Consider the following 21,783-nt stretch of genomic DNA (forward strand, 5'->3'; position numbering starts at 1 on the left):
TATTAAATTGAATATTGACTTGTTTGGCGAACCTCAACCAATTCATGACGGAACAATAACAGGATAGTTAAATCATACTTAAGAGTTAATACTGCTAAATGAAACAAAGATTGGCAGCTCATTATCTCCTTATATGCAACTATGTATACAGATACAGTTTAGACATGCCTGATAAAAAGCATCTAATGAAAAGAGTTTTCTTTCAGACTACATTTTTTTGTTTAAATGTTATTTTTCTTAATAAGATCTAGTTAAATGTTGTTAAACACAGCATTAAAACACACGGATGCATGCAACATATAAAACAGACATATCAACTTCATTTATCAAAACTTATTTTTTGTTAGCGTCTTTGTCAGATTTACTTGTATGCTTGTTATTTGTTTTTGTTTGTTTGTTGTGGTGTAGGATTACACAGCTTTGGCTGCTGAGCCCCAATTATTATCACATTAACCAACTATCAACATAAGATGTGGTATGAGTGCCAATAAAACAACTCTCTATCCAAGTCACAATTAGTAAAAAGTAAACCATTATAGGTTAAAGTACGGCATTCAACCATTGCTTGGGTTGCACACCCAATTGTGTACATAATTATAAGGGAACTATAAACAGCAACGTTTAGCAAGCTTATAAACCAGGTTCAAACCAAGTTTTTTGGGGCAAAATGACTGTAACTAGTCTGGCATATGACAGATGTTTTCTGTTTGTTTCGATGATTCATATAGTCCAGAGTTTGTAAGTTTTTATTTTTATGAACTTCCCTTTTTTGTATTTACATTACAGTTCGGTAGTTTTGTTAATATTTTTTTTACAGCTGTGGTCAATGCAGCAATTGATGGCATGTTAGCAAAAGACATAGTTGAGTCTGCAATAAATACATAGTTTTAAGTTTGGAAGAAAGATGAATCCCCACGTTTTTGTGTGAACTTTCGTATGTTGAACAATTTGACAGTCAATGACACATATCCTCTTCACAGGATTGAGGATTCCATTGAGAAGCTCTCAGACGCAAGTTGTTCTCGGTCCTATTATCAAAATGCCCATCTAGTGCAGAAAAAAATGTACTAAATAATCATTTAATAAAAGTATCATCAATCATTTACTACCACTGGGTCGATACCTCTGCTGGTAGACTGCAAGTCCTTTAGGGTATCATCAGCCCAGTAGCCAGTACTTCAGTACTGGCATTAAAGCGTGGATATTGTGTTATCAGAATTTGCTATTACAAAATTTAGTAATCATTTTTACATAACTCTGCATGCCTGGCTTTGGCTATACACTTTTGTCGTTTTATGTTAATAAGCTCTTCATCTTTATAATAAGTTTGGATTTTCAAATATTTTGGCCTTGATCATCACAGAATAGACATTTATTGACCAAATGTTCATCTGATGGCTTCAATATCTTACACGTTGACAGGTGTTTTTTTCATTTGTAGTTGGTACTTTTCTTTATATTCCATGAATATCTTACATACAAATTTCTAAATTCAGGCGGCACTTATCATTAGCACAGAAGGGGTAAACTTATTAATGAAAGACCTGCAGGGTTGAGGGTTGTAACATATATTCTGGATAATGACTGGAGGAAGTAATCAATTCAAACAATTTCATAAGGAAACATTAACAAATTACTTACTAAATACAAAATAAGAATATAAATAATCATTTAATAAAAGTTTCACAATTAACAAATAAAGCTTGATTGCATAGAATAAAGATCAGGAATTGTTGAATAAGGAAAAATAATACAATGGATTAGGTTAATTGAACACTACAAATGTCTACACATATTCAAATTGATCTTTATGTACAAATTTCCAAATCAGCAGAACATGATCAATACAGTATGTCATCTTTGGTTGCCATGCATCTTATCAATATAAAGCAATTTGAAATTTTACAATTGTAGGGCAGCTGCTCTTAGCTTAAAATCCACAAATTAACTTTTAAGACAACAAGTTACATAGATTCTCTGAAGGTACCTGTTGAAGACAATAACAGTATCAAACACAAATAACAACTAAAAATAATATGGTTTTGCAGAGGTCAATAATAATTTTGTACTTTTAGTTAAAATTCCCAATAACAACTTTTCTTGAATGACCTTCTTTTTTTAATGAATAACACGTTAATCTTCAAAATTATTAATATATTGAAATAAGTGTTTATGAGTTAGTGTGCCTCTTATAGAGATACAAACATTAAGCTTTTAAACAGGAAAACAAATATGTCTCTGGAACAGAGAGGAATCTAGATTTTTCATAAGGAATGCATAGGTAGGCTGCCAAGGAAAAATTAGGCATAAATATCCCATTAAAAAAAAGGAACTACAAAATATTACGGAAAAATAAACATGTGAAAAGAAATTATCTATAAGTGAATACATAATCAACCATCTCAGATCCCTAAAGACAATAGCAGACTGGTCCCTAATAACTGAAATTTGTATTTATTGAAGCAGAAATTCTTTTTTAGTTTGAAAAATTTACAATTATTTAATCTTATGGTAACAACTATTTTTTTACAAAAACAAAAAAAGAATTTGTTTATTAAATTGATTCAAATACTGCTTAGGCCATTTTTATTAAATAAGTTGGTTTACGGATCCGCCGACCCGAATTTTCGCTAATTCAAATAAAAATAATCGCACATTTGCCCTTAAAAATTATTTCCGCCGACCTCATATTTATCGATTTACTAAGAAAATTTTAAACGGTATTTTTGTGTTTACGTTTCGTAATTCTGGTTCCTATTACTGCATTAAAAAATCGTGAACCAGTGCACCGGAAACGTGACTGGTTAGCTGTTCACGTGTTTGCGCATCCTTAAACCCTGACTTCCGTTTAGGAACCAGACGATATCAGGGCATGGTTTGTTTACTATGAATGAACCAGTGTACATCCATCTGGATGTGGACGTCCTAAACAATTCAATATTATCAGACAAAAAATTTGTGAAATGCCTTCGTCATGAAACCATAGGTCAAGTCATTAATGAACAATTAGAAAACTTTAATGTTGTGATTGAAGAAATAAGGGCCGGCAGTAGTGACCACGGCAAAATAAATGACAATGGAACCGTTACACCTGAAACTACACCGGTGGACGTTCTTATCAACTTTAATACCAAGTACCTTATGATAAAATGCCGGGAAATTCAAGAAACACCGGATAAAGAAAAAGTCCTTAATCCTCCAGCCCAGGATGCATTCCATATTCTGATTTTTCATAAAGAGACCAAATGACACAGAAATTAATAACTATAGATCACTGTACAGCCTTCTTCAATGAGCAAAGCCCATACCGCATAAGCTATAAAAGGCCCCAAAATGACAAATGTAAAACAATTTACGTGAGAAAACAAACAGCCTAATTAAATGTAAAAAAATGTACTAAAAAAAATTAACAAATATGTAACACACCAACAAACAATATTAAACCACTGAATTACAGGCTCCTGACAGTAAATTTCTGTTTATACTTTTAAATACTGTCTGATATGCTCTGTCCTTATAGGTGTTGACATGCAATATGCTCTTAGATTTGCCTTTGTCTTTTAATATGGACTTGTTCTATGTGATGTGTTTTTGTTGTCGCATTTATTAATTCCACAAAACCTACAAAAGATGCTGAATAAAAGGTATTATCAAAAGGCTTTTCAAGTTTTACAAAACTATAAATAAGTCTTTTCAATCAAGTTTAAATTATTTTTTTTTTCCTCCTACCCTATTTTTTTGTGGCTGATATCCGTAAACCAAGTAAAAAAACAAAAACTGGAAAGATCTAGTTTAAATTTATTTTTTTCCCCTCCTCCTACCCGAAGTTTTTTGGGCTGATGTCCGTAAACCAACTTATTAAATAAAAACGGCCTTACTCACTTGTGTACCCGTCATATTTTGTTATATAAAGTCATATTTTGTTATATAAATGTTCCAACAGTTGGAGATGAGATGGATTATGGAGAAATAAATACAATAAAACATTCACCAACTTTAACTGCCATAAAAAAAAACCGGTTAAGTTATACATCCAATCAACAACAATAAAGAAAAACAATTTTTTTATCACTTGTAAAATGCAGTTTTGATTCATAATATATCATATATTTAATCCTTACATGATGATGGGACATAATTTATAAATGATCCTGAGCAAAAAAATAGTTCAATGTGAACCATGCCAAATCAGATATGCAAAACTCAATCATAAATAAAATGAATATCAAGTATTTAAATAATTATATACTATTCAATAACCCTTGTAAGAATTGACTACAGTTACAGCTATTTTCCTATTGCATGTAGTTTAAAGGTTTGGTTAGCTTGCTTGTTTTGTTTTGATGACTATTTGCTCAAGCATTTAAAATAAGTTTTACAATTGCAATCAATTGAAAGGTTGTGCTTCAGCTTTTATAATGCTATTTGATACTTGTGCAAACATTTATACAAACAAAGCAAGCAAGCCAACCAAACCTTCAAACTACAAGGATTATAAAAATAGCTGTAATACCATGTACAATAACAATACAGCCTCATATTTTCCCTACAAACATAAAAAAGTTTCCCCATGGCAATGAAAGCTATTCACAAGCACAAGTTACATTGACATATTCTCTAATTTGCATATTTAAATTTTTATAGACGTTGAAAATATCTATCTTATATAATTGTAAAGTTGTCCAGATTCCTTCATTTTATTCTAAAAATAATATATTTGCAGGGAAGACTTTGCTTTTCTTTTTTTGTAAAGGAGAGGGTGTTCTCTTTATTTTCTCTATTGAAAACTCTTAGTTATTTCTTCAATTGATGAAAATAACATTTCTGGAACCAAAACACTGTTTTTGTTATGGAAATTTTTAGCACTATTTGGTAAAACACTTAATGTAACATGTTATAATATTACAACATAATTCTTATTAAATCATAATTTAGTCTAATTTCCTATCTGAAAGGTATATATTATTTTAAATAATAAAAAAATACCACAATGTTGAATTAACAATTGGTCCTTTATGGACCAGAAACAACAATGTACAATACCCAAAGACAATAGTTAATAAGTACTGGAAATTCAGATATTATTGTAAAAAATGGGACAGAGTTGCAAAAGCAATAATTTAAACTCGCTTTTTGGAATATTTTATATACATCAAAGAGGATTTTTCTCAAAATCGTATATATTAAAATCGCATTTAAGTCTAAAATGACAAAATCGCAATAATAAATGCATACAATAATTTCTGAATTTACAGTGGTTCTAATTCAGACATGTTTTGGAAATTGCACTACAACATTAAAATAATTTAATATTTATTATAAAAAAAAGATATGCACTCATACATAATATAAATACCCACTTTCACAAAATATAACCTCACATACAAATGAACTTGATAAATCACAGACTTCTAATGTACTTTCACTATCAGGATCTTTTCTTTATTGATTCTTTTATGAACTTGATGACTTTATATGGATCTGTATTGGCATTTTGTGACTGAAATAAAAATATTAAATAATACATACTTTATAAATCGCAAAACATATCTCTTATTCAAATTTCTTGTGGTCAGAATGTTCTTATATTTTTGTTAGATGACTTGACAAATATTATGCTCATCATTGGCTCAATCTTTTTCTTTTCATATCCAAATTTCTTTATAAATATGCAAGTATGCACAGATTTGTTTCAGAATTGTGTAATTCAAATACTTTCTTTCAAATCTGTTTTTTGTTCAGCTTCATGTTTTTATTAATGTAAAGCAAGAAGATACTAATAAGAGAAATAACTGTGAGCATTTGTGAATTCAAATCTTTCAATAGCAAACAAAATTGCAATAATAGACCAATGTGCTTCCTATTTGAATTTCAGAGAAAAAGTTATTCCAAAAATTCTATATTCTCATTTGAACATTAATCAATCACCAAAAAAATAATACTTCATCGCAATTAAAAATTGTAAGAGCAAATGTTTAAACTTTAAACTTACAGTAAATAATTCTAATGAACTTATATCAGATCTAATTTCCTCTACTGCACCTCTGGTTATAGCTCTAACATAAGCTGGAATTTTACCTTCCCCAGCTGCCTCATCCTAAAAAAAATAAATAAGAATTATAAAAAAATAATCAAAATGTTCTCAAATGAAAATAAATTGGCGGAAAATAAGCAAAATTGAGTCACTGATAAACAGAATCCATTTACTACCATCAACAATAGTTATAACTGGTAGAAAGGACCAGATTTTGGGTAACTGTCCATGACATAAAATTAGTACATGCACAGCAAAAAATACAAGAAAAGGATCCTATCTATGACATATATTCAGTAAATATACAGCAAAAGGGATTGTAGGCACTGAAGGGTTAAGAATGCTTTAATGTATCAGTGGGAAGTAAAATTAAATATTGCATTGTATAAGATTTTGGGCGCAGTTGTTTCAGCTACAATTCTGGACAAAGGAAGATAACTCCTATTGTTCAAGATGACTTTAACAATGACATCTATTCATATTTTTAGAAAAGATAGTAGATTCTAGCACCTTGCAAAAGTTTTTTTATTTTCTTAATAAGTGTAACATCATTTTGTGACTTGAATATCTGAGCACATATTACATTGATAAATTGCAGGAATGTTCTTGTATAGGATGCATAGATTGCTTTGATCAACATGATCAATGCATTATATAATGGGGATCAAAAAGGCAGTGTCAGTGATAAACAAGATTTAGATATCCAGTCAGTTCCATAGCGTTTTGATTGCATTTCATGTAGTCTTAACCCACATTAAGAGGGAGGTTATAACATATCACTCACCAGACTAGGCAAAGCAAAACCTGAACTAAAACACAGCTTTTTCATATCTTCTATGAAAGCTGAAAGTAAAAACAATATACATGTACAGTAAAGTCTTGTTATATCAAACTCTATTATTCTTATACAAAAGTTTCAGCTATCTAAAGGTAAAACAGCTGTCCCAATTGATAAACATTATTTCACTCCTGGTATCTCAAATTTCTGTTATCTAAAAGTATGTTTGTCCCTTGAATACAATAAAATAACGAGAGTCTTCTGCAATTGAATCAACAGGTTTATATCACTACTTGGCCTTCATCATACTGATCTCGGTTTTATTAAGAGACACCATCTTTCTACATTTGTGGGCTCAAATATTTCAGGCTAGCTAGTGGTAACCATTTAAAATGTTGAGAAGGGTCAGCTTTGTAATATATAAAGGGAACTAACTGCTAATTTGGATAAATGGTGAAGTTTTCGACTTAAAGAACTGATGACTTTGATGTACATGTTAATTATCAATAATTTTTAAAACAGTATAATCATGATCTAACAGTCTAATATAAATATACTTATCTAATGAAATTTTTCTAAATTTCTGTGTAAAATGTTTAATTTCTTAACTTTTTGGCAGTTGTCTGTTAAAAGGCATATTTGGCAACTACAATTCGCAAAGAGTGTTATGAGTGTATACTTTCCACAAAGTTTACTTACAACTCATCCTTTTCAAACTTTCATTAATCATGTTTATCAAACATTTTAAGTATTTATCAAAACAATTTAAAAAGATTTTCTTTTCATATCACTTGTACACTTACCTCTGTAAACAAAATACTGTAATTTGAAAAAATCTTCTGATGGTCTTTGACCTAATACTATAACTTCATTGTCTTTTTTTGGTAACTGAAATGAAAGGTGATTTATTATTTTATTGATTTATAATAATTGCATAAAATTCTACAATAAGTTTCCACAAAAAGCCCATTTATATACATTCAGGACAATTTTTATGAGATATGACTATATCTTTCTTTGTACTAGCTGAGATGCTAAGCTGGATTTTATTGTTCTAGCTGACAAGTGTGCAGGAAAAAATATCATCCAATCAAGAAAGATTATTCTGACTATGAGCCAAACCTTTAGATGTTGCTTGCTTGTCAGAGAGGAAGCTAAACTCATTTTTTTAAGTCTTTGCTTTTAACAAAACCACGGAATGAACCAATAACTTTCTGCATTAGGAACAAGCTATCACAAGACCACAAGAACATGTACAAGATTATGGTATGCATTTAAATGCATAACAATGTTCACATGAGACAAACAAAGCCAGCACCTAGAATGCTTATTTGGTGGTCTATATATTGTGTGGCTTTTCCTAGAATACATTTCTATAATGAAACCTTTCTAGACTTTATAAAGTATAATTAGCCATTATCCCAAAAGCATAGGCAATTGTTGTTCATTTAAATGTCACATTAAGGTCTTTAAAATCATGGAGAAAATGTTCATGTTTTGCTATTAGATAAGATGGGAAGTCATACCAGTTTGACCAATGGTATCGTTTTTAAAACTTAGTTTATTCAATTAAGGACAAATATCATGTATTTTTAGCACTGAGAATTTTTCTACTTTATTTTCCAGCATCATATTAGTAATTACTCACAATACTAGCAATAGCTACTGCATCACCATATTGTACAGCTAATCCTAAGGACATATGTACCGATACAAAATCGGAGAAATAATTCTGAGTAGGAAAATCTTCATTATACTCATCAGCTCCTACTCTCCAATTCTCTACAGCACCTGATTGGTAAATATAAAAAAAGTTGTAAGTTATTTAAAAGAAATAATTCCATGATTTAAAAGAGAGTCAAAAGATACCATTGAGACACCCTTAACTCAAAATTTGGAGAGAAACTGAAAATGCCACTGAAAAAAGACATTCAAGTCAACAACACATTCAATAGAAAACTAAAGACTAAACAAAACTAACCTATCTAAGGTGCTCTGAAAGAGTGAGCAATTTCTGCTCTACTTGAAACTTGTACAAAAATGTATGTGACACTGATAGCATTTCGAAAATCATATCATTTTTTGACTTGATAACTTTGCATTAAATTCAAAGTTGACGATTACTTTACATTAAATTTAAAGTAGACTTGATTATTTTACATTAAATTCAATGTTGACTTGATTACTTTACATTAAATTCAAAGTTGACTGGATTACTTTACATTAAATTCAAGGTTGACTTAATTACCTTACATTATATTCAAAGTTATTATAATCAGTTGATATTTTCAAATTACATAGCGACAAGACATGTGTGTACTGTCAATTTTGTAACATCTAGATCTAGTATCATAAACTCCATATATTCTGTGCATCAAATCAAATAAGATGTTTGATAAAATGTATTATCTTTTACATCAGTTTGTGAATCTGTTAGATTAGAATTAAATGTTAGATTAATGATGAGGTTACTGGTCCTGTTGTACTTAAATATTGCTAGCAAATTAATCAAATATTAGTTTATTTCTATTCTTTTGGCATGAATAAATAATGTGGTTGGGTATAATATGTTGAATTTGTAAATCGACCCAATAATATATGACATTACTAGTGTTACTAACCTTGATATCTGTCTGCATCTAAAAATCCATGTACATGTGGGTGAACTTGACTAGCTCCTGCATGAGGCAGAAGGTCCCATACAAACATGGGATATTTGTATCTTGAATTTTGTTGATATGCCTTATCTAACCTGCAATAAAATTTTATTTACACTGTATCAACAACAACATAAACATTATTAAGATATTAGTAAATCATTATACGTGGTTGCTGCCTCAGCAATATAGTGTAAAGTTGACTGCCAAAACTTAAGCCCATTTATCAGTAAAATCAGTAAAATAATACAATAATTTTTTTTTTCATCAGATGCAGTTACTTGAACATGAAGAAGCTTCTTTAAGGTAGATAGGGTGTCTTCCTCCATCTTTGATTTGAAAATACCAGAAAACAAGGTCTAAATCTTTAATAGAATGTGCAAATTTTTAGAGTAGTAGGTAATTCATGTGTAAGAACTTCCACTTCGATATAGAAAATGACATGTTTTATCATATTTATGGTTGTATTTTACAAAAAACAGAAAAAATTAGTTTAATCAATTTTTTTCCAACTTTGCAACATAAGGGGAGGCAACTCAAATACAAGGGCAGATAATTCAGATTAAGGTACTTTTACTATATAATGTGTTAGGAATTTACCTATTTTATAATGTAGCAAGAAAACGGGTCCGGTGACCCCATTGTTTCTTTTTCTTAACTGAAAGCATACTATTAAAGCCATCTTCTCATATGTTATCTCAAAATTCTATGGTGTAGATTACGCTTTATTGCAGAAAATTGGGTTTTCCATGCATAATCTATACAAAATTTGTCAATTTTGAACACCGTGTAGCGTGAAAATAAGCCCGGTGACCCATTCTTTTTATGATTTTTTTCAAAAAAGCATGATATAAACTACATTTTGGCAAATTATTAAAAAATTCTATGGATTATAATTTAGACACCCCATCTACCTTAAGCATGTTAAGTTTATACTTCATGTATTCCAAGGAGGTTGTTTACGTCTAAAAAATTGAACTCCACACAGTACAGTTTACTTTCGACTTATGGGTTTGAATGTCGCTCTCATATCAAATAAAGAGTAATTAAATTAATTCAAACGTACTTTTCATACCAATTATGTTTACATAGAAGTCTTTACTAACAAACAAAGGTAACTTTACAACTTGTGATGAGTTATTAATCAATGAAAGTGTTGATCCATGTACAAACCCAGTTCAAAATGTCTCTAATTGGTAGGATTCACTGCAGGGTACTTTGATTTTATTCTTGTTTAGAAATATGATCTGGTCAACAACTTCAGATGAAAGACTGTTTGAGTTTCTATTTTTTTTGTTACAAGTAGTAAACATGAAAACATCTACTCCGAAGGAACAGACTACTATATAGTAGTAACAAATAGAAGTCTCAGAATAAAGGTATGTTAATGAATTTTACATTGTATTATGAAGAAGTATTTCAACGGAACTAAAGTGATGGAAAATTTGAGGAGAAAAATCTCAAGATTTAAAACAAGCAAATGAGTACAAGAGTACTAAAATTGTACCCGAGACCTCTGCCTTCTGAGTTAGTACCCGAGTACTCCAGTACTCATGGCCATCCCTATGAAAAACATTATGTCCATTTAGGTTTGACAAAGTAATTGATATCTAAAAAAACTTGAACCACAGAATGAACCTAAATGAATTGTTAACTCCAACACTATTGTCAGAGATTAGAAATAAACAGCTGTGCCATGAGCGCATGATACGCCCAATGTCTTGTGTGGAAGTTTTATGCAATAATCATAAATAGTTTCTGAGAACGTTTTAAGCAATAACCATACATTGTTTTTGAGACAAGGTGGGACATGTGAAACCCCCCACCCTGTTTTTTTTTTTTTAACAAAAAACTAAATATCACTAAAATAAAATTTTGAATCAAAACCAAAAAGTATACAGATCTTTAGATTAATATAAAAAAGAAGTGTGTAAAGTTTTAAGCAATAATCATAAATTGTTTTTGAGATACAGCACAACATGTAAAAAAAAACCTCCCCCTTTTTTACAAAATACTCAATAACTCAAAAATGAAATTTTGAATCATCACCAAAAAGTATACAGATCTTGAGATTAATATATCAAAGACATGTGTAAAGTTTTAAGCAATAATCTTAAATTGTTTTTAAGATATGGCGCGACATGTAAAAAACCCTCCCCCTTCTTTACAAAATACTCAATAACTCAAAAATGAAATTTTCAATTTCACCAAAAATTGAACAGATTTTAAGATTAATATAAATAAGAAGTGTTTAAAGTTTTAAGCCATAATCAAGAATCGTTTTTGAGATACGGTGCGACATGTGAAACCAGATGCTCCGCAGGGCGTAGCTTTATACGACCGCAGAGGTTGAACCCTGAACGGTTGGGGCAAGTATGGACACAACATTCAAGGTGGATTCAGCTCTAAATTTGGATTGTGATTAAATAGTTGACACAGCATAGGTTTCTGACACAGAATGAATGTGTTCTAATGAACTTAAAATTTTTGTTTTCTCTTAGAGCAATTCACTATGCTGTTGAATATTAATCCTCTCAAAAAAATGTTTGAAGAAATTTTCTTTTTTATTTATGAAATTTCAAATGAGAAAAATTGAACCCAATTTTTTTAATCACATCCCCCTTTCCCTTATTCCAAAACTAATCTCAATTAAAATTTCTAATGGAGTTTGCAACAATAACTACTCATTTAAATACATCATAAAATATTAAGATGTAAAAAAACTGCTTGTTATCACTGAATGGTAAAGATTATTTTAATTTATCAGTTGGTAGTAAAAAGTGAATATACATGGTATATTGTATATAACAAAGATTTAAGTTGATTCTGGACAAAAAAAGATAACTCCAATTAAAAAAAATCTTGCTATTGCACAATATTTTGCAATTAGATATTTCTTGCTTACTATTCTGGACAAAGAAAGATAACTCTAATTAAAAAAAAATTTGCTATTTCACAATATTGTGCAATTAGATATTTCTTGCCATTGCGCAATACTGTGCAATTGAAAAGACTTGCTATTGCACAATACTTAATATAATAATTTTAGATCCTGATTTGGACCAACTTGAAAACTGGGCCCATAATAAAAAATCTAAGTACATTTTTGGATTCAGCATATCAAAGAACCCCAAGATTTCAATTTTTGTTAAAATCAGACTAATTTTAATTTTGGACCCTTTGGACTTTAGTGTAGACCAATTTGAAAACAGGACCAAAAATGAAGAATCTACATACACAGTTAGATTTGGTATATCAAAGAACCCCATTTATTCAATTTTTGATGAAATCAAACAAAGTTTAATTTTGGACCCCGATTTGGACCAACTTGAAAACTGGGCCAATAATCAAGAATCTAAGTACATTTTTAGATTCAGCATATCAAAGAACCTAACTGATTCATTTTTTGTCAAAATCAAACTAAGTTTAATTTTGGACCCTTTGGACCTTAATGTAGACCAATTTGAAAACGGGACCAAAAGTTAAGAATCTACATACACAGTCATGACAGTTAGATTCGGCATATCAAAGAACCCCAATTATTCAATTTTGATGAAATCAAACAAAGTTTAATTTTGGACCCTTTGGGCCCCTTATTCTGTTGGGACCAAAACTCCCAAAATCAATACCAACCTTCCTTTTATGGTCATAAACCTTGTGTTTAAATTTCATAGATTTCTATTTACTTATACTAACGTTATGGTGCGAAAACCAAGAAAAATGCTTATTTGGGTCCCTTTTTGGCCCCTAATTCCTAAACTGTTGGGACCTAAACTCCCAAAATCAATACCAACCTTCCTTTTGTAGTCATTAACATTGTGTTTAAATTTCATTGATTTCTATTTACTTAAACTAAAGTTATTGTGCGAAAACCAAGAATAATGCTTATTTGGGCCCTTTTTTGGCCCCTAATTCCTAAACTGTTGAAACCAAAACTCCCAAAATCAATACCAACCTTCCTTTTGTGGTCATAAACCTTGTGTTAAAATTTCATAGATTTCCATTCACTTTTACTAAAGTTAGAGTGCGAAAACTAAAAGTATTCGGACGACGACGACTACGCCAACGTGATAGCAATATACGACGAAAATTTTTTCAAATTTTGCGGTCGTATAAAAAACACACCCCTGTTTTAGTTACAAAGTGCTGTAACTCAAAAAGTTTAAATCTTATTTTCACCAAAAAGTATACAGATCATTTCACCATCATGAGAAATAACTATATTGAGTTTCATGAAATTTGGATAAGTTGTTGTCAAGTTACGGTGCGACATGTTTACGCTGGACAGACAGACGGACAGACAGACAGACGGACGGACACTGGACATTTGTATATCATAATACGTCCCGTCAAAATTTTGACAGGCGTATAAAAACCAAAGTGGATTTGTCCTCAAATAGTAATCAATTAAAATCACTATGTACCTGTTTCAACACTGTCTGCTGACCTTTAAATGACAAATTGCTTAACTTTTTTCCTTAAAAGATTGGTATTATAAACTCCTCACCTTCATTAATATATCTTAATATTGAATCTAATTCTAATTAAACAGGAAAACATTCTGATATATAATGTCAGAACTTAATTATGCTACGACAATATATACCAACCATTTTTGTGCTGTGCTCATGAGATCTCTGTATTCTACATAGGTCCAATTTAGTGGATGATGTTTCTTTAACAAAATCAATGTATGCCAGGAGTCTAGTTTAAAAGTGTTAGCTGCTGTGAAGGAATGTTCTGATTCTACACGGCCAAATGTGTCCTCTGCTGTATTTCTGAGAAAAATAATCGTATAACATTTACAACATTCATCTTTCAAAAAACTCAAGTATTAACCTGTATGTGTCATGTTTCCCTGTACTGTCTAACAGCAAACAGCAAACGCTACCGCATCTCATTTTATATTTGGTTATTTTAGTAAACAGAATGTAAAATTTAAATTTCTACATTTTCAGAACATACAATTCATAAGATGATAATCCGAAAAAAAACCAAAGCCACATATAACTTTATTTAAGTATGTTCTGACCCTGACCTTAATATGCATAAAAAGTAATTTTCTACTAAAATGATTTAACTTACTAATGTTTACTAAAATCCTTATAAATAGCTCAGAATAGTTTATATAGGCCAAAACCTGATTGAATGAACTTCATCATGTAAAATGTATAAGTTCATGTCCAGTTTTGATATGTTTCAATTCAATTGAATCAAGACATTTGAAAAAATAAATTCATAGAGTATTAGACTTACAATTTGTATTTACAGAAGTCACAGGATGGTTGAGTTTTCTGTACTAGTTCTTCTACACTGAAAAAAAAACAAAACACAAATTACAATTTCTATCCGCCAGAAACAGGGGAATTATCCAATATAATAGACAAGTGAATATGTATACTGACATAATACTAGTATTTCTGTAATCTAGTGATAAGTGTCAAGTTTTTGTTCTGTTATGATACAATGTAACATTAATGTAGTTTTGGTTCTGTTATCCAATGATAAGTGTAAAGTATTGTTTCTGTTATTCAATGATGCAACGTAAAGTGTTGGTTCTATTATTTAATGATAAGTGTAAAGTGTTGTTTCTGTTATCCAATGATAAGTGTAAAGTGTTGTTTCTGTTATCCAATGATAAGTGTAAAGTGTTGTTTCTGTTATCCAATGATAAGTGAAAGTGTTGTTTCTGTTATCCAATGATAAGTGTAAAGTGTTGTTCTGTTATCCAATGATAAGTGTAGTGTTGTTCTGTTATCCAATGATTAGTGTCAAGTTGTTGTTCTGTTATCCAATAATAAGACTAGTGTAAAGTGTTGTTCTGTTATCCAATGATATGTGTAAGGTTGTTGTTCTGTTATCCAATGATTAGTGTCAAGTTGTTGTTCTGTTATCCAATGATAAGTGTAAAGTGTTGTTCTGTTATCCAATGATAGGTGTAAAGTGTTGGTTCTGTTATCCAATGATAAGTGTAAAGTTTTGGTATGTTTAATCCAGTTTAATGATAAAATTCTGAAAACTAACTTGTCTTTACTAAAATCTGAAAATTTTTCATTTGTACCATTTTAATAATAACAATCACACTGGGTTGAGCTAATGGTGAATATTTAATAAGAGTACAATATACTTACTATTCTGTTTCGGGTCTAGGTGGAACACCCATTGGTCTCTTCTCTCTCAGTGGATTATATACGTTCTGTTCTCTAGTGTACTCATTGTAGATAAACATTACTGTCTGAGAAAAAGATAATAAATGATAGTGTCATGGTATATTTAGCAATGATATCTTCATGTATAATGAAAATGAAAGCCAACAGTTAGTTGTTAACTGTTCACTACACAAAGATTAAGAAATACGTTTCTATTATATTCATTAAAGTTCAAAAATAATAATGATTTTTTGAATCTTTATCAGTGAAAACCCTGTCCTAAATAATTTAAAATACGCTTTTTATTTTAACATGTTTAAATTTTACGGAAAACACTGATGTACTTTTTCTGTGAATATTCTGTTTCTTCAATAAAATTTTTCATTTCTAAAAGTGTTGTTTGAAATTGATTTTTTGAAATATTTGAAGGCATTGGTGAAAAAAATGGTGGATACCTGGTACATCTATATCACCTACACCCTGTTGTTGAGGAGACAAAACTAAAAGGTACTAGTGCTTAATGTCACAATTGAATTTGTAATTTCAGTTCTATTGTGAACAATTTTGGAGATTTCAATGGAAATATGGGGAGTAACCTACTTTATAATTTAATTAAATTTAAAAAAAAAAGTAATTTTATATGTATTTGAACAATTTGTAATGTCAAATATATAACTCTTTGTTTCATCAAATCAAAAAAGATGTCATATATTGTCCCCCCCCCCCCAAAAAAAAAAATAAATCATAATTTTCTATCAGAATTTGTTTTTTTAACTCTTTCAAGGCTTATGCTCAGTATAAATATATTGAGAAATGTAATGCCTGCCCATATTTAAATGAGCATATAACATGACATGAAACAATTGTTTCTTATTTAGATGTACACTATATCAACTAACTTGTTTTTTTACAGACTGAAACAATTCTTCTTTGTTTCCCAACCATTTTCTAACTTTAACAGCAAATGTATCTGGAATAACTACCCTTGCAGGATGTGATGTTATGGTAAATATAGATGTAAACATTGTGTACACTCTCCTGAAAATATTAGATGCAACGTATCAGCAAAGTTAATTTTAATTTAAATTTATTTTCATTTTTTCTGCAAAACTGTTAAAAGACAATATACATGATGTAGTTGCATCATAAAGGGTTTTAACATGTTGAAATGTTTTATTCTGGCTTTTTTTCAATTCTTTATATTAACACATGCCATTGTGCTGTCAAAATAAAAAAAAAAGAAATGTGGTATAACTGTCAATGCAACAATAAATAATAAAGCAAAGTTGTTTTCCAAAATAAATTTAAACTAAGACCTGCATTTCCTGTTATTATGTATCTAAAGTTATATCGTAGTTATTGGATTTTTTTTTTTTTAATTACAACTTTTTAATTTGTATTTTAAAATTGTGCGAGCGTTTATATCCTCTGTTTAAATTGTTTTAATTGTATACATTTCAAGATGGTTTACACGTTATAGAGTTAAATCAGAATAGATCGATATGATACATTTTACATCATAATCGTAATAACAGGACTAATGAAGGATATCTGTTATCTAAAAAATTTATAGATAATTACATTTCTGTCCAGTAATACTTATTCATTAAAGCAGAAAGTTTAAATAAACATGATAAAGTGAATACTATTCACTTTTCAGGAGAACTCTGTTTATATGTATCACATTTTCCCTTTTTGATATTAATGATCGATGTACCTGCATTCAGAATCTTGACTTTGACTCCATTTTTTCTGAGTTTCCATAATTCCATCAAGGGATAAATCATCTTCAGACTTGAGACATGTGGATTTAAGCCATTTCTGAAATAATTAGACAATGAAATTTTATCATGTTTTAAAACACACATATATACTGATATATTTCATCAGGTTCATGTGGTTCATAGAATATAATCAATGTATCATTTATTATTTTTCTGAAATTGCATCCCAAACTATTGATAAAATTAAAAAGAGAGTATGAAGAAATTAACATTTTTACATCTTAATCTCTATACCTTTCGGATGAAACAGAAGATGTGTACATGAAGTAAATGTTCAACATTTACATCATGTACATTGTTCTTATTACTTTTAAGCATGGATTTGTGTTTTGCACATTTGAAAAAATAACAGTAGGGCAAAGGAGGGGATGCAACACTTTTCAACAGATGTTAGAAATAAACAAACTAGTTCATTTCACTAAAAAAAAAAGTTTCCTAAGACTCTTTTATGTGTATTTTTTTTTTAATTATCTGAATGCATTTCTAATGTGCAACAAACATATTTAAGCAATGTGATATTTAGATTGACATCTTATCATCAACAGAAATTATAATCAATGTTTAGACTTTCTCTAGTCTCTTTTTGACCAAAAACTTTAACCTGAAGCGGAACAGATTGACATACCGACAGACTGACAAAGCAGGAAAACATAATGCCCTTCATGTTGTAGGTGGGGCATGAAAATGGTTGCAAATGTATGTATGATATGTAATCATGGTAGTCATTACCTCATTATGTTGAGTATCAACCTTGAAAGAGGGCCAGAAACGATACTGCTGATTATGTTCCTTTTCTGTTTCCTGTGGCCATTCTGTTGTGAATTTATTGTTGGACGAGCCTACAGAAACAAACAAGTAGATCAGGAACACAGTTACTACAATACCAATAGCAACAATCCACTGTTTCTTCCACTGCATTGTAGACATAGTGTCTGTCTTCATGAAATCTAGTGGTATAAATGCATCTGGAAGATATGACATGCTTAAATTATTTATGGTGTTTGACAAAATAAAGTGTGTATATTTTATGTCTATGGACCATAACTCTACACAAAATCATCAGACCGGAACAAAATTAAAACTTGATCTACAAATTGTCATGATAAAACAATAAACCAAATATCAAATCAACATCTTCAAGCATGAAGAAATGAAGTGTGAAAAACTGATTTGCCAGACTGACGGATGGACAGACATTCAGACAAACAGAGTGAAAACCAAAAGTCCTCTTTGACTTCATCTGTAGGGGAGTAACAAGTGTTATAGACATACAATCTGACCTTGTAAATGGCAAGTCTAAATCAATGATTAAAATTTGCATCCATCTAATATTTTACTGATATGTCTTTGACTTATGTAATACATACATTATATTTGATTAATACACTGCAGTAATACTATATGTACAAACACAATTTATCAATTCTGTAATATTAAATTGAAATTGTTTTTGTTTAATAAATCAATGTTCTACCAGCTGACAGTATCTGTTGAAACCTCAATGTTTTATGATCAAATTATTGATAATCACTTGATGTTTTATTTTATCTTACAGCCTGTGAACTTTATTTTATTTTAATATCTATTACAGGTAAATATAATTACAATATTGATAAAAATTGTATCAACTCAAGGAATGAAGGATGTAAGATTGGTCACATTAACATTGTAGCATGTGCAGATGATATTGCAGTTTTGAGTGACAACCCATATGACTTACAAATTTAATTAATCATGCTCTGCAATATAGCCAGTTACAACCACAAAAAAAGTGTAATCATAGAGGTGGATAACAAAACTAGAAAAGTTAAAAATCATAATTGTGTTTTTAACTTAAAGAACCAACAAATGCCATTTGTAGCAAGTTCAATACATTTGGGTACAATTCAATCAACATCAAGAATGAAATCGGAAACACTTCATGACGAACAAATTAAAATACAACAAATTTGTGTGGAACAGCTGCATATAGTCTACTTTCTGCTGCATGGTTTTCATGGAACTAACTGGCTAGAACCAGTAACATCAATATCCATCTACAAAACATACATGCAACCAGTTCTCACTTATGGTTTAGAAATACTACATGTATAAAAATAAACATAAATAAAAAACATTGAATAACAAAATTTTAATCTACTAAGCAGGAACATACATGTATATTGACGTGACTTGACACTACCTAATTGTACTAATCAGGTTCAGCAATAGACTTATCGCGTTTTCAGATGACACCATTCAGCGTGAGTGGTTATTTCTTTCAACTTGTATTAAAGCAGAATTGATATTTCCAAATAAGCTTGATGTCACGGAATGGGAAAATTATTTATCTTGCATGATACATGTATCTGTATTTCAAATTGTTTCCACCAACTAGGTACCCCAACTTGAAAACAAACATTTTTCATGGAAAGATGTCCACTTGAAGCGTGTTTTAGGCTTGCTGTTTTCTTTTCTAAGTAAACTTTTGGTTATTATTCATTAAATGTAGACATTTTCCCTTTCGGAACTGTTTCATGCACTATTTAGGTCTTAAATGATGGTTAATTTGGAAAATTTGTGGCAACAGACTCTTTGTGTTATTGGCACCAGACTTTTTGTGCACAAATGAATATGGAGACTTATATTTTCTCAGTCAGTCTGTGAGTTTCCTCCGCATGGATTGTTCAACACTTCTTACTTTATACATTAATCACACATCACACAATGGTAGACTTTATTAATCCACAAACAAATGTGCTGGATTCTATCAGTATCTCGTCCTCATAGCAGGAAGGGTTCTAGTCCAAATAATTATGATGCCTGTGAAGTCTATTCTATGATTTTGCTTTAACGCCCTTTTTGAGCCAAGATGTATCATCATTGATAAAATGTCATTCAAACTAAATTTTAAGTTTAAAGTGCTGCCAGTGTATCGAAATTGTATTCATTACACCACAGAAAGGTACAGAATGGCAAACAGGGTAATAAAAAAATTGAGCGGAATGCATTTCCAAAATCTCAAACCATTTTTATAAAACACTTCACATCAACACATGATCAAATAAATCACAATTTTGGGTCATTTTTTTATGACAAAATATATCCACTTTATGAAAAAATTGTATTTATTAAGGATTAGAATTAAAAGAATGTGCTTAATTCATTGAGCAGTTCTGATAGTTTTCAGTCACATGCTACCAAAATCCATAAATCTCTCAAAGTCTTATAACGTCCAAGATTTTTTTATCAATCTTATACTGAAAAGCCTCGATTCATTTTCCGTTAGATATACTGTTCCCAGTGCTAACCGAGTCCTTATGTAAATTATGGGCCTGTCTGAATACACCTAAATTATCGCTATTTGTCCATAACTGGACATACAATGTAAAAAACGTTCCAGTAAAATTTTGACGTCATACATTGTAATACAAAATATGTGACACCACAATCATGACAATGGAAAATTGATTGTTGTATGACGTCAATAGTTCAATCAGGAGAGATACTTGTGTCACCAGGGAATATAGTCCAAATAATTATGCCGTTTTAGTATGGCTTTTTGATAAAAAAAATTTGGACGCCTTCCTTCGTAAGGTGTAACAGCAAATTCAAAAATAGCCTTTCTAGACAGCCTAATTATTTGAAGTACTAGTACTGGGAATAGAGATAAGGTGTAAAGCAATAACTCTTGTTTTATAATGTAGACAGGGCAACGTCATCAGTAATGCACATGTTGACTTATCCTTATTATGGCTTGTTTGCTCAGATAATTTATTATGTAAATTATAAGTCCTATAACTTATAATTTACGAAAAAGCACGATGAATGACGCATTGAGAAAACATGATATACATACACAGATAATAAAAACAATCTGCAGAACTTCTTGTATATGCAGCATTAACTTTTTACTTCTGATGAGTTTGTGCATGTGTCTCTCAGACGAGTTTCTGAACTTTGTTGTTTGTTACGTTAACTGGATCCGTACCATCTTGTCGTTAACAAAAAAAATATATTTCTAAATGGAAACCAGTTGGTAATGATGCTAAAATATAGCAGACGAATCCGGACTCAGGACCGAATATATAGTGTGTATAAATAATTGATTTAAAGCTTCCTATTGTTCGTGGAACGATCCTTTATTTTTAGATTTATCAATCCTTATTCAGATTATATAATTAATTCAGAGAGGTTATCCATTTTATAGTGGAGGTGTGCCTCGATAGCTTGATTGGCAGACATTCAAATATATGAGGGGGAGGACAGGGGTAAGGGAGACAGGGAGAAAGGGGGTAGGAGAAAGGAGAAAGGGGGTGGGAGAAAGGAGAAAGGGGGTAGGAGAAAGGAGAGGAAGGCTGGGAGAAAGGAGAAAAAGTTGGAGAAAGGAGAAAAAATTAAA

General features: G+C 30.4%; 1 protein-coding gene across 1 annotated transcript; it reads right to left on the minus strand.

The window, feature by feature from the left end:
* Nucleotides 1-1,652: 1,652 nt before the first annotated feature.
* On the minus strand, nucleotides 1,653-21,404 carry LOC139529772 (uncharacterized). Its single transcript, XM_071325656.1, has 14 exons — nucleotides 21,241-21,404; nucleotides 18,132-18,367; nucleotides 17,336-17,439; nucleotides 16,518-16,656; nucleotides 15,601-15,704; nucleotides 14,726-14,782; nucleotides 14,080-14,247; nucleotides 9,434-9,564; nucleotides 8,461-8,603; nucleotides 7,616-7,700; nucleotides 6,819-6,877; nucleotides 5,993-6,097; nucleotides 3,874-5,500; nucleotides 1,653-2,574 (listed from the first exon to the last, which is right to left on the minus strand). The coding sequence occupies exons 2-13, from the start codon at nucleotides 18,342-18,344 to the stop codon at nucleotides 5,429-5,431; spliced, it is 1,380 nt and encodes a 459-aa protein (XP_071181757.1). The 5' UTR covers nucleotides 18,345-18,367; nucleotides 21,241-21,404; the 3' UTR covers nucleotides 1,653-2,574; nucleotides 3,874-5,428.
* Nucleotides 21,405-21,783: the final 379 nt, after the last annotated feature.

Source organism: Mytilus edulis, chromosome 1, assembly GCF_963676685.1.
Source record: "Mytilus edulis chromosome 1, xbMytEdul2.2, whole genome shotgun sequence".
Lineage (NCBI taxonomy): Eukaryota > Metazoa > Mollusca > Bivalvia > Mytilida > Mytilidae > Mytilus > Mytilus edulis.

Bases quoted from the DNA above. Each gene is read 5' to 3' on its own strand.
- LOC139529772 (XM_071325656.1), bottom strand. From the start codon at position 18,344: ATGAAGACAGACACTATGTCTACAATGCAGTGGAAGAAACAGTGGATT. The intron at 14,783-15,600 runs GTAAGTATATTG...TTTTTTTTTCAG, and splicing joins CCTAGACCCGAAACAGAATA to TGTAGAAGAACTAGTACAGA. The intron at 9,565-14,079 runs GTTGGTATATAT...ATTTTATTGCAG, and splicing joins ATGAGCACAGCACAAAAATG to GTTAGATAAGGCATATCAAC.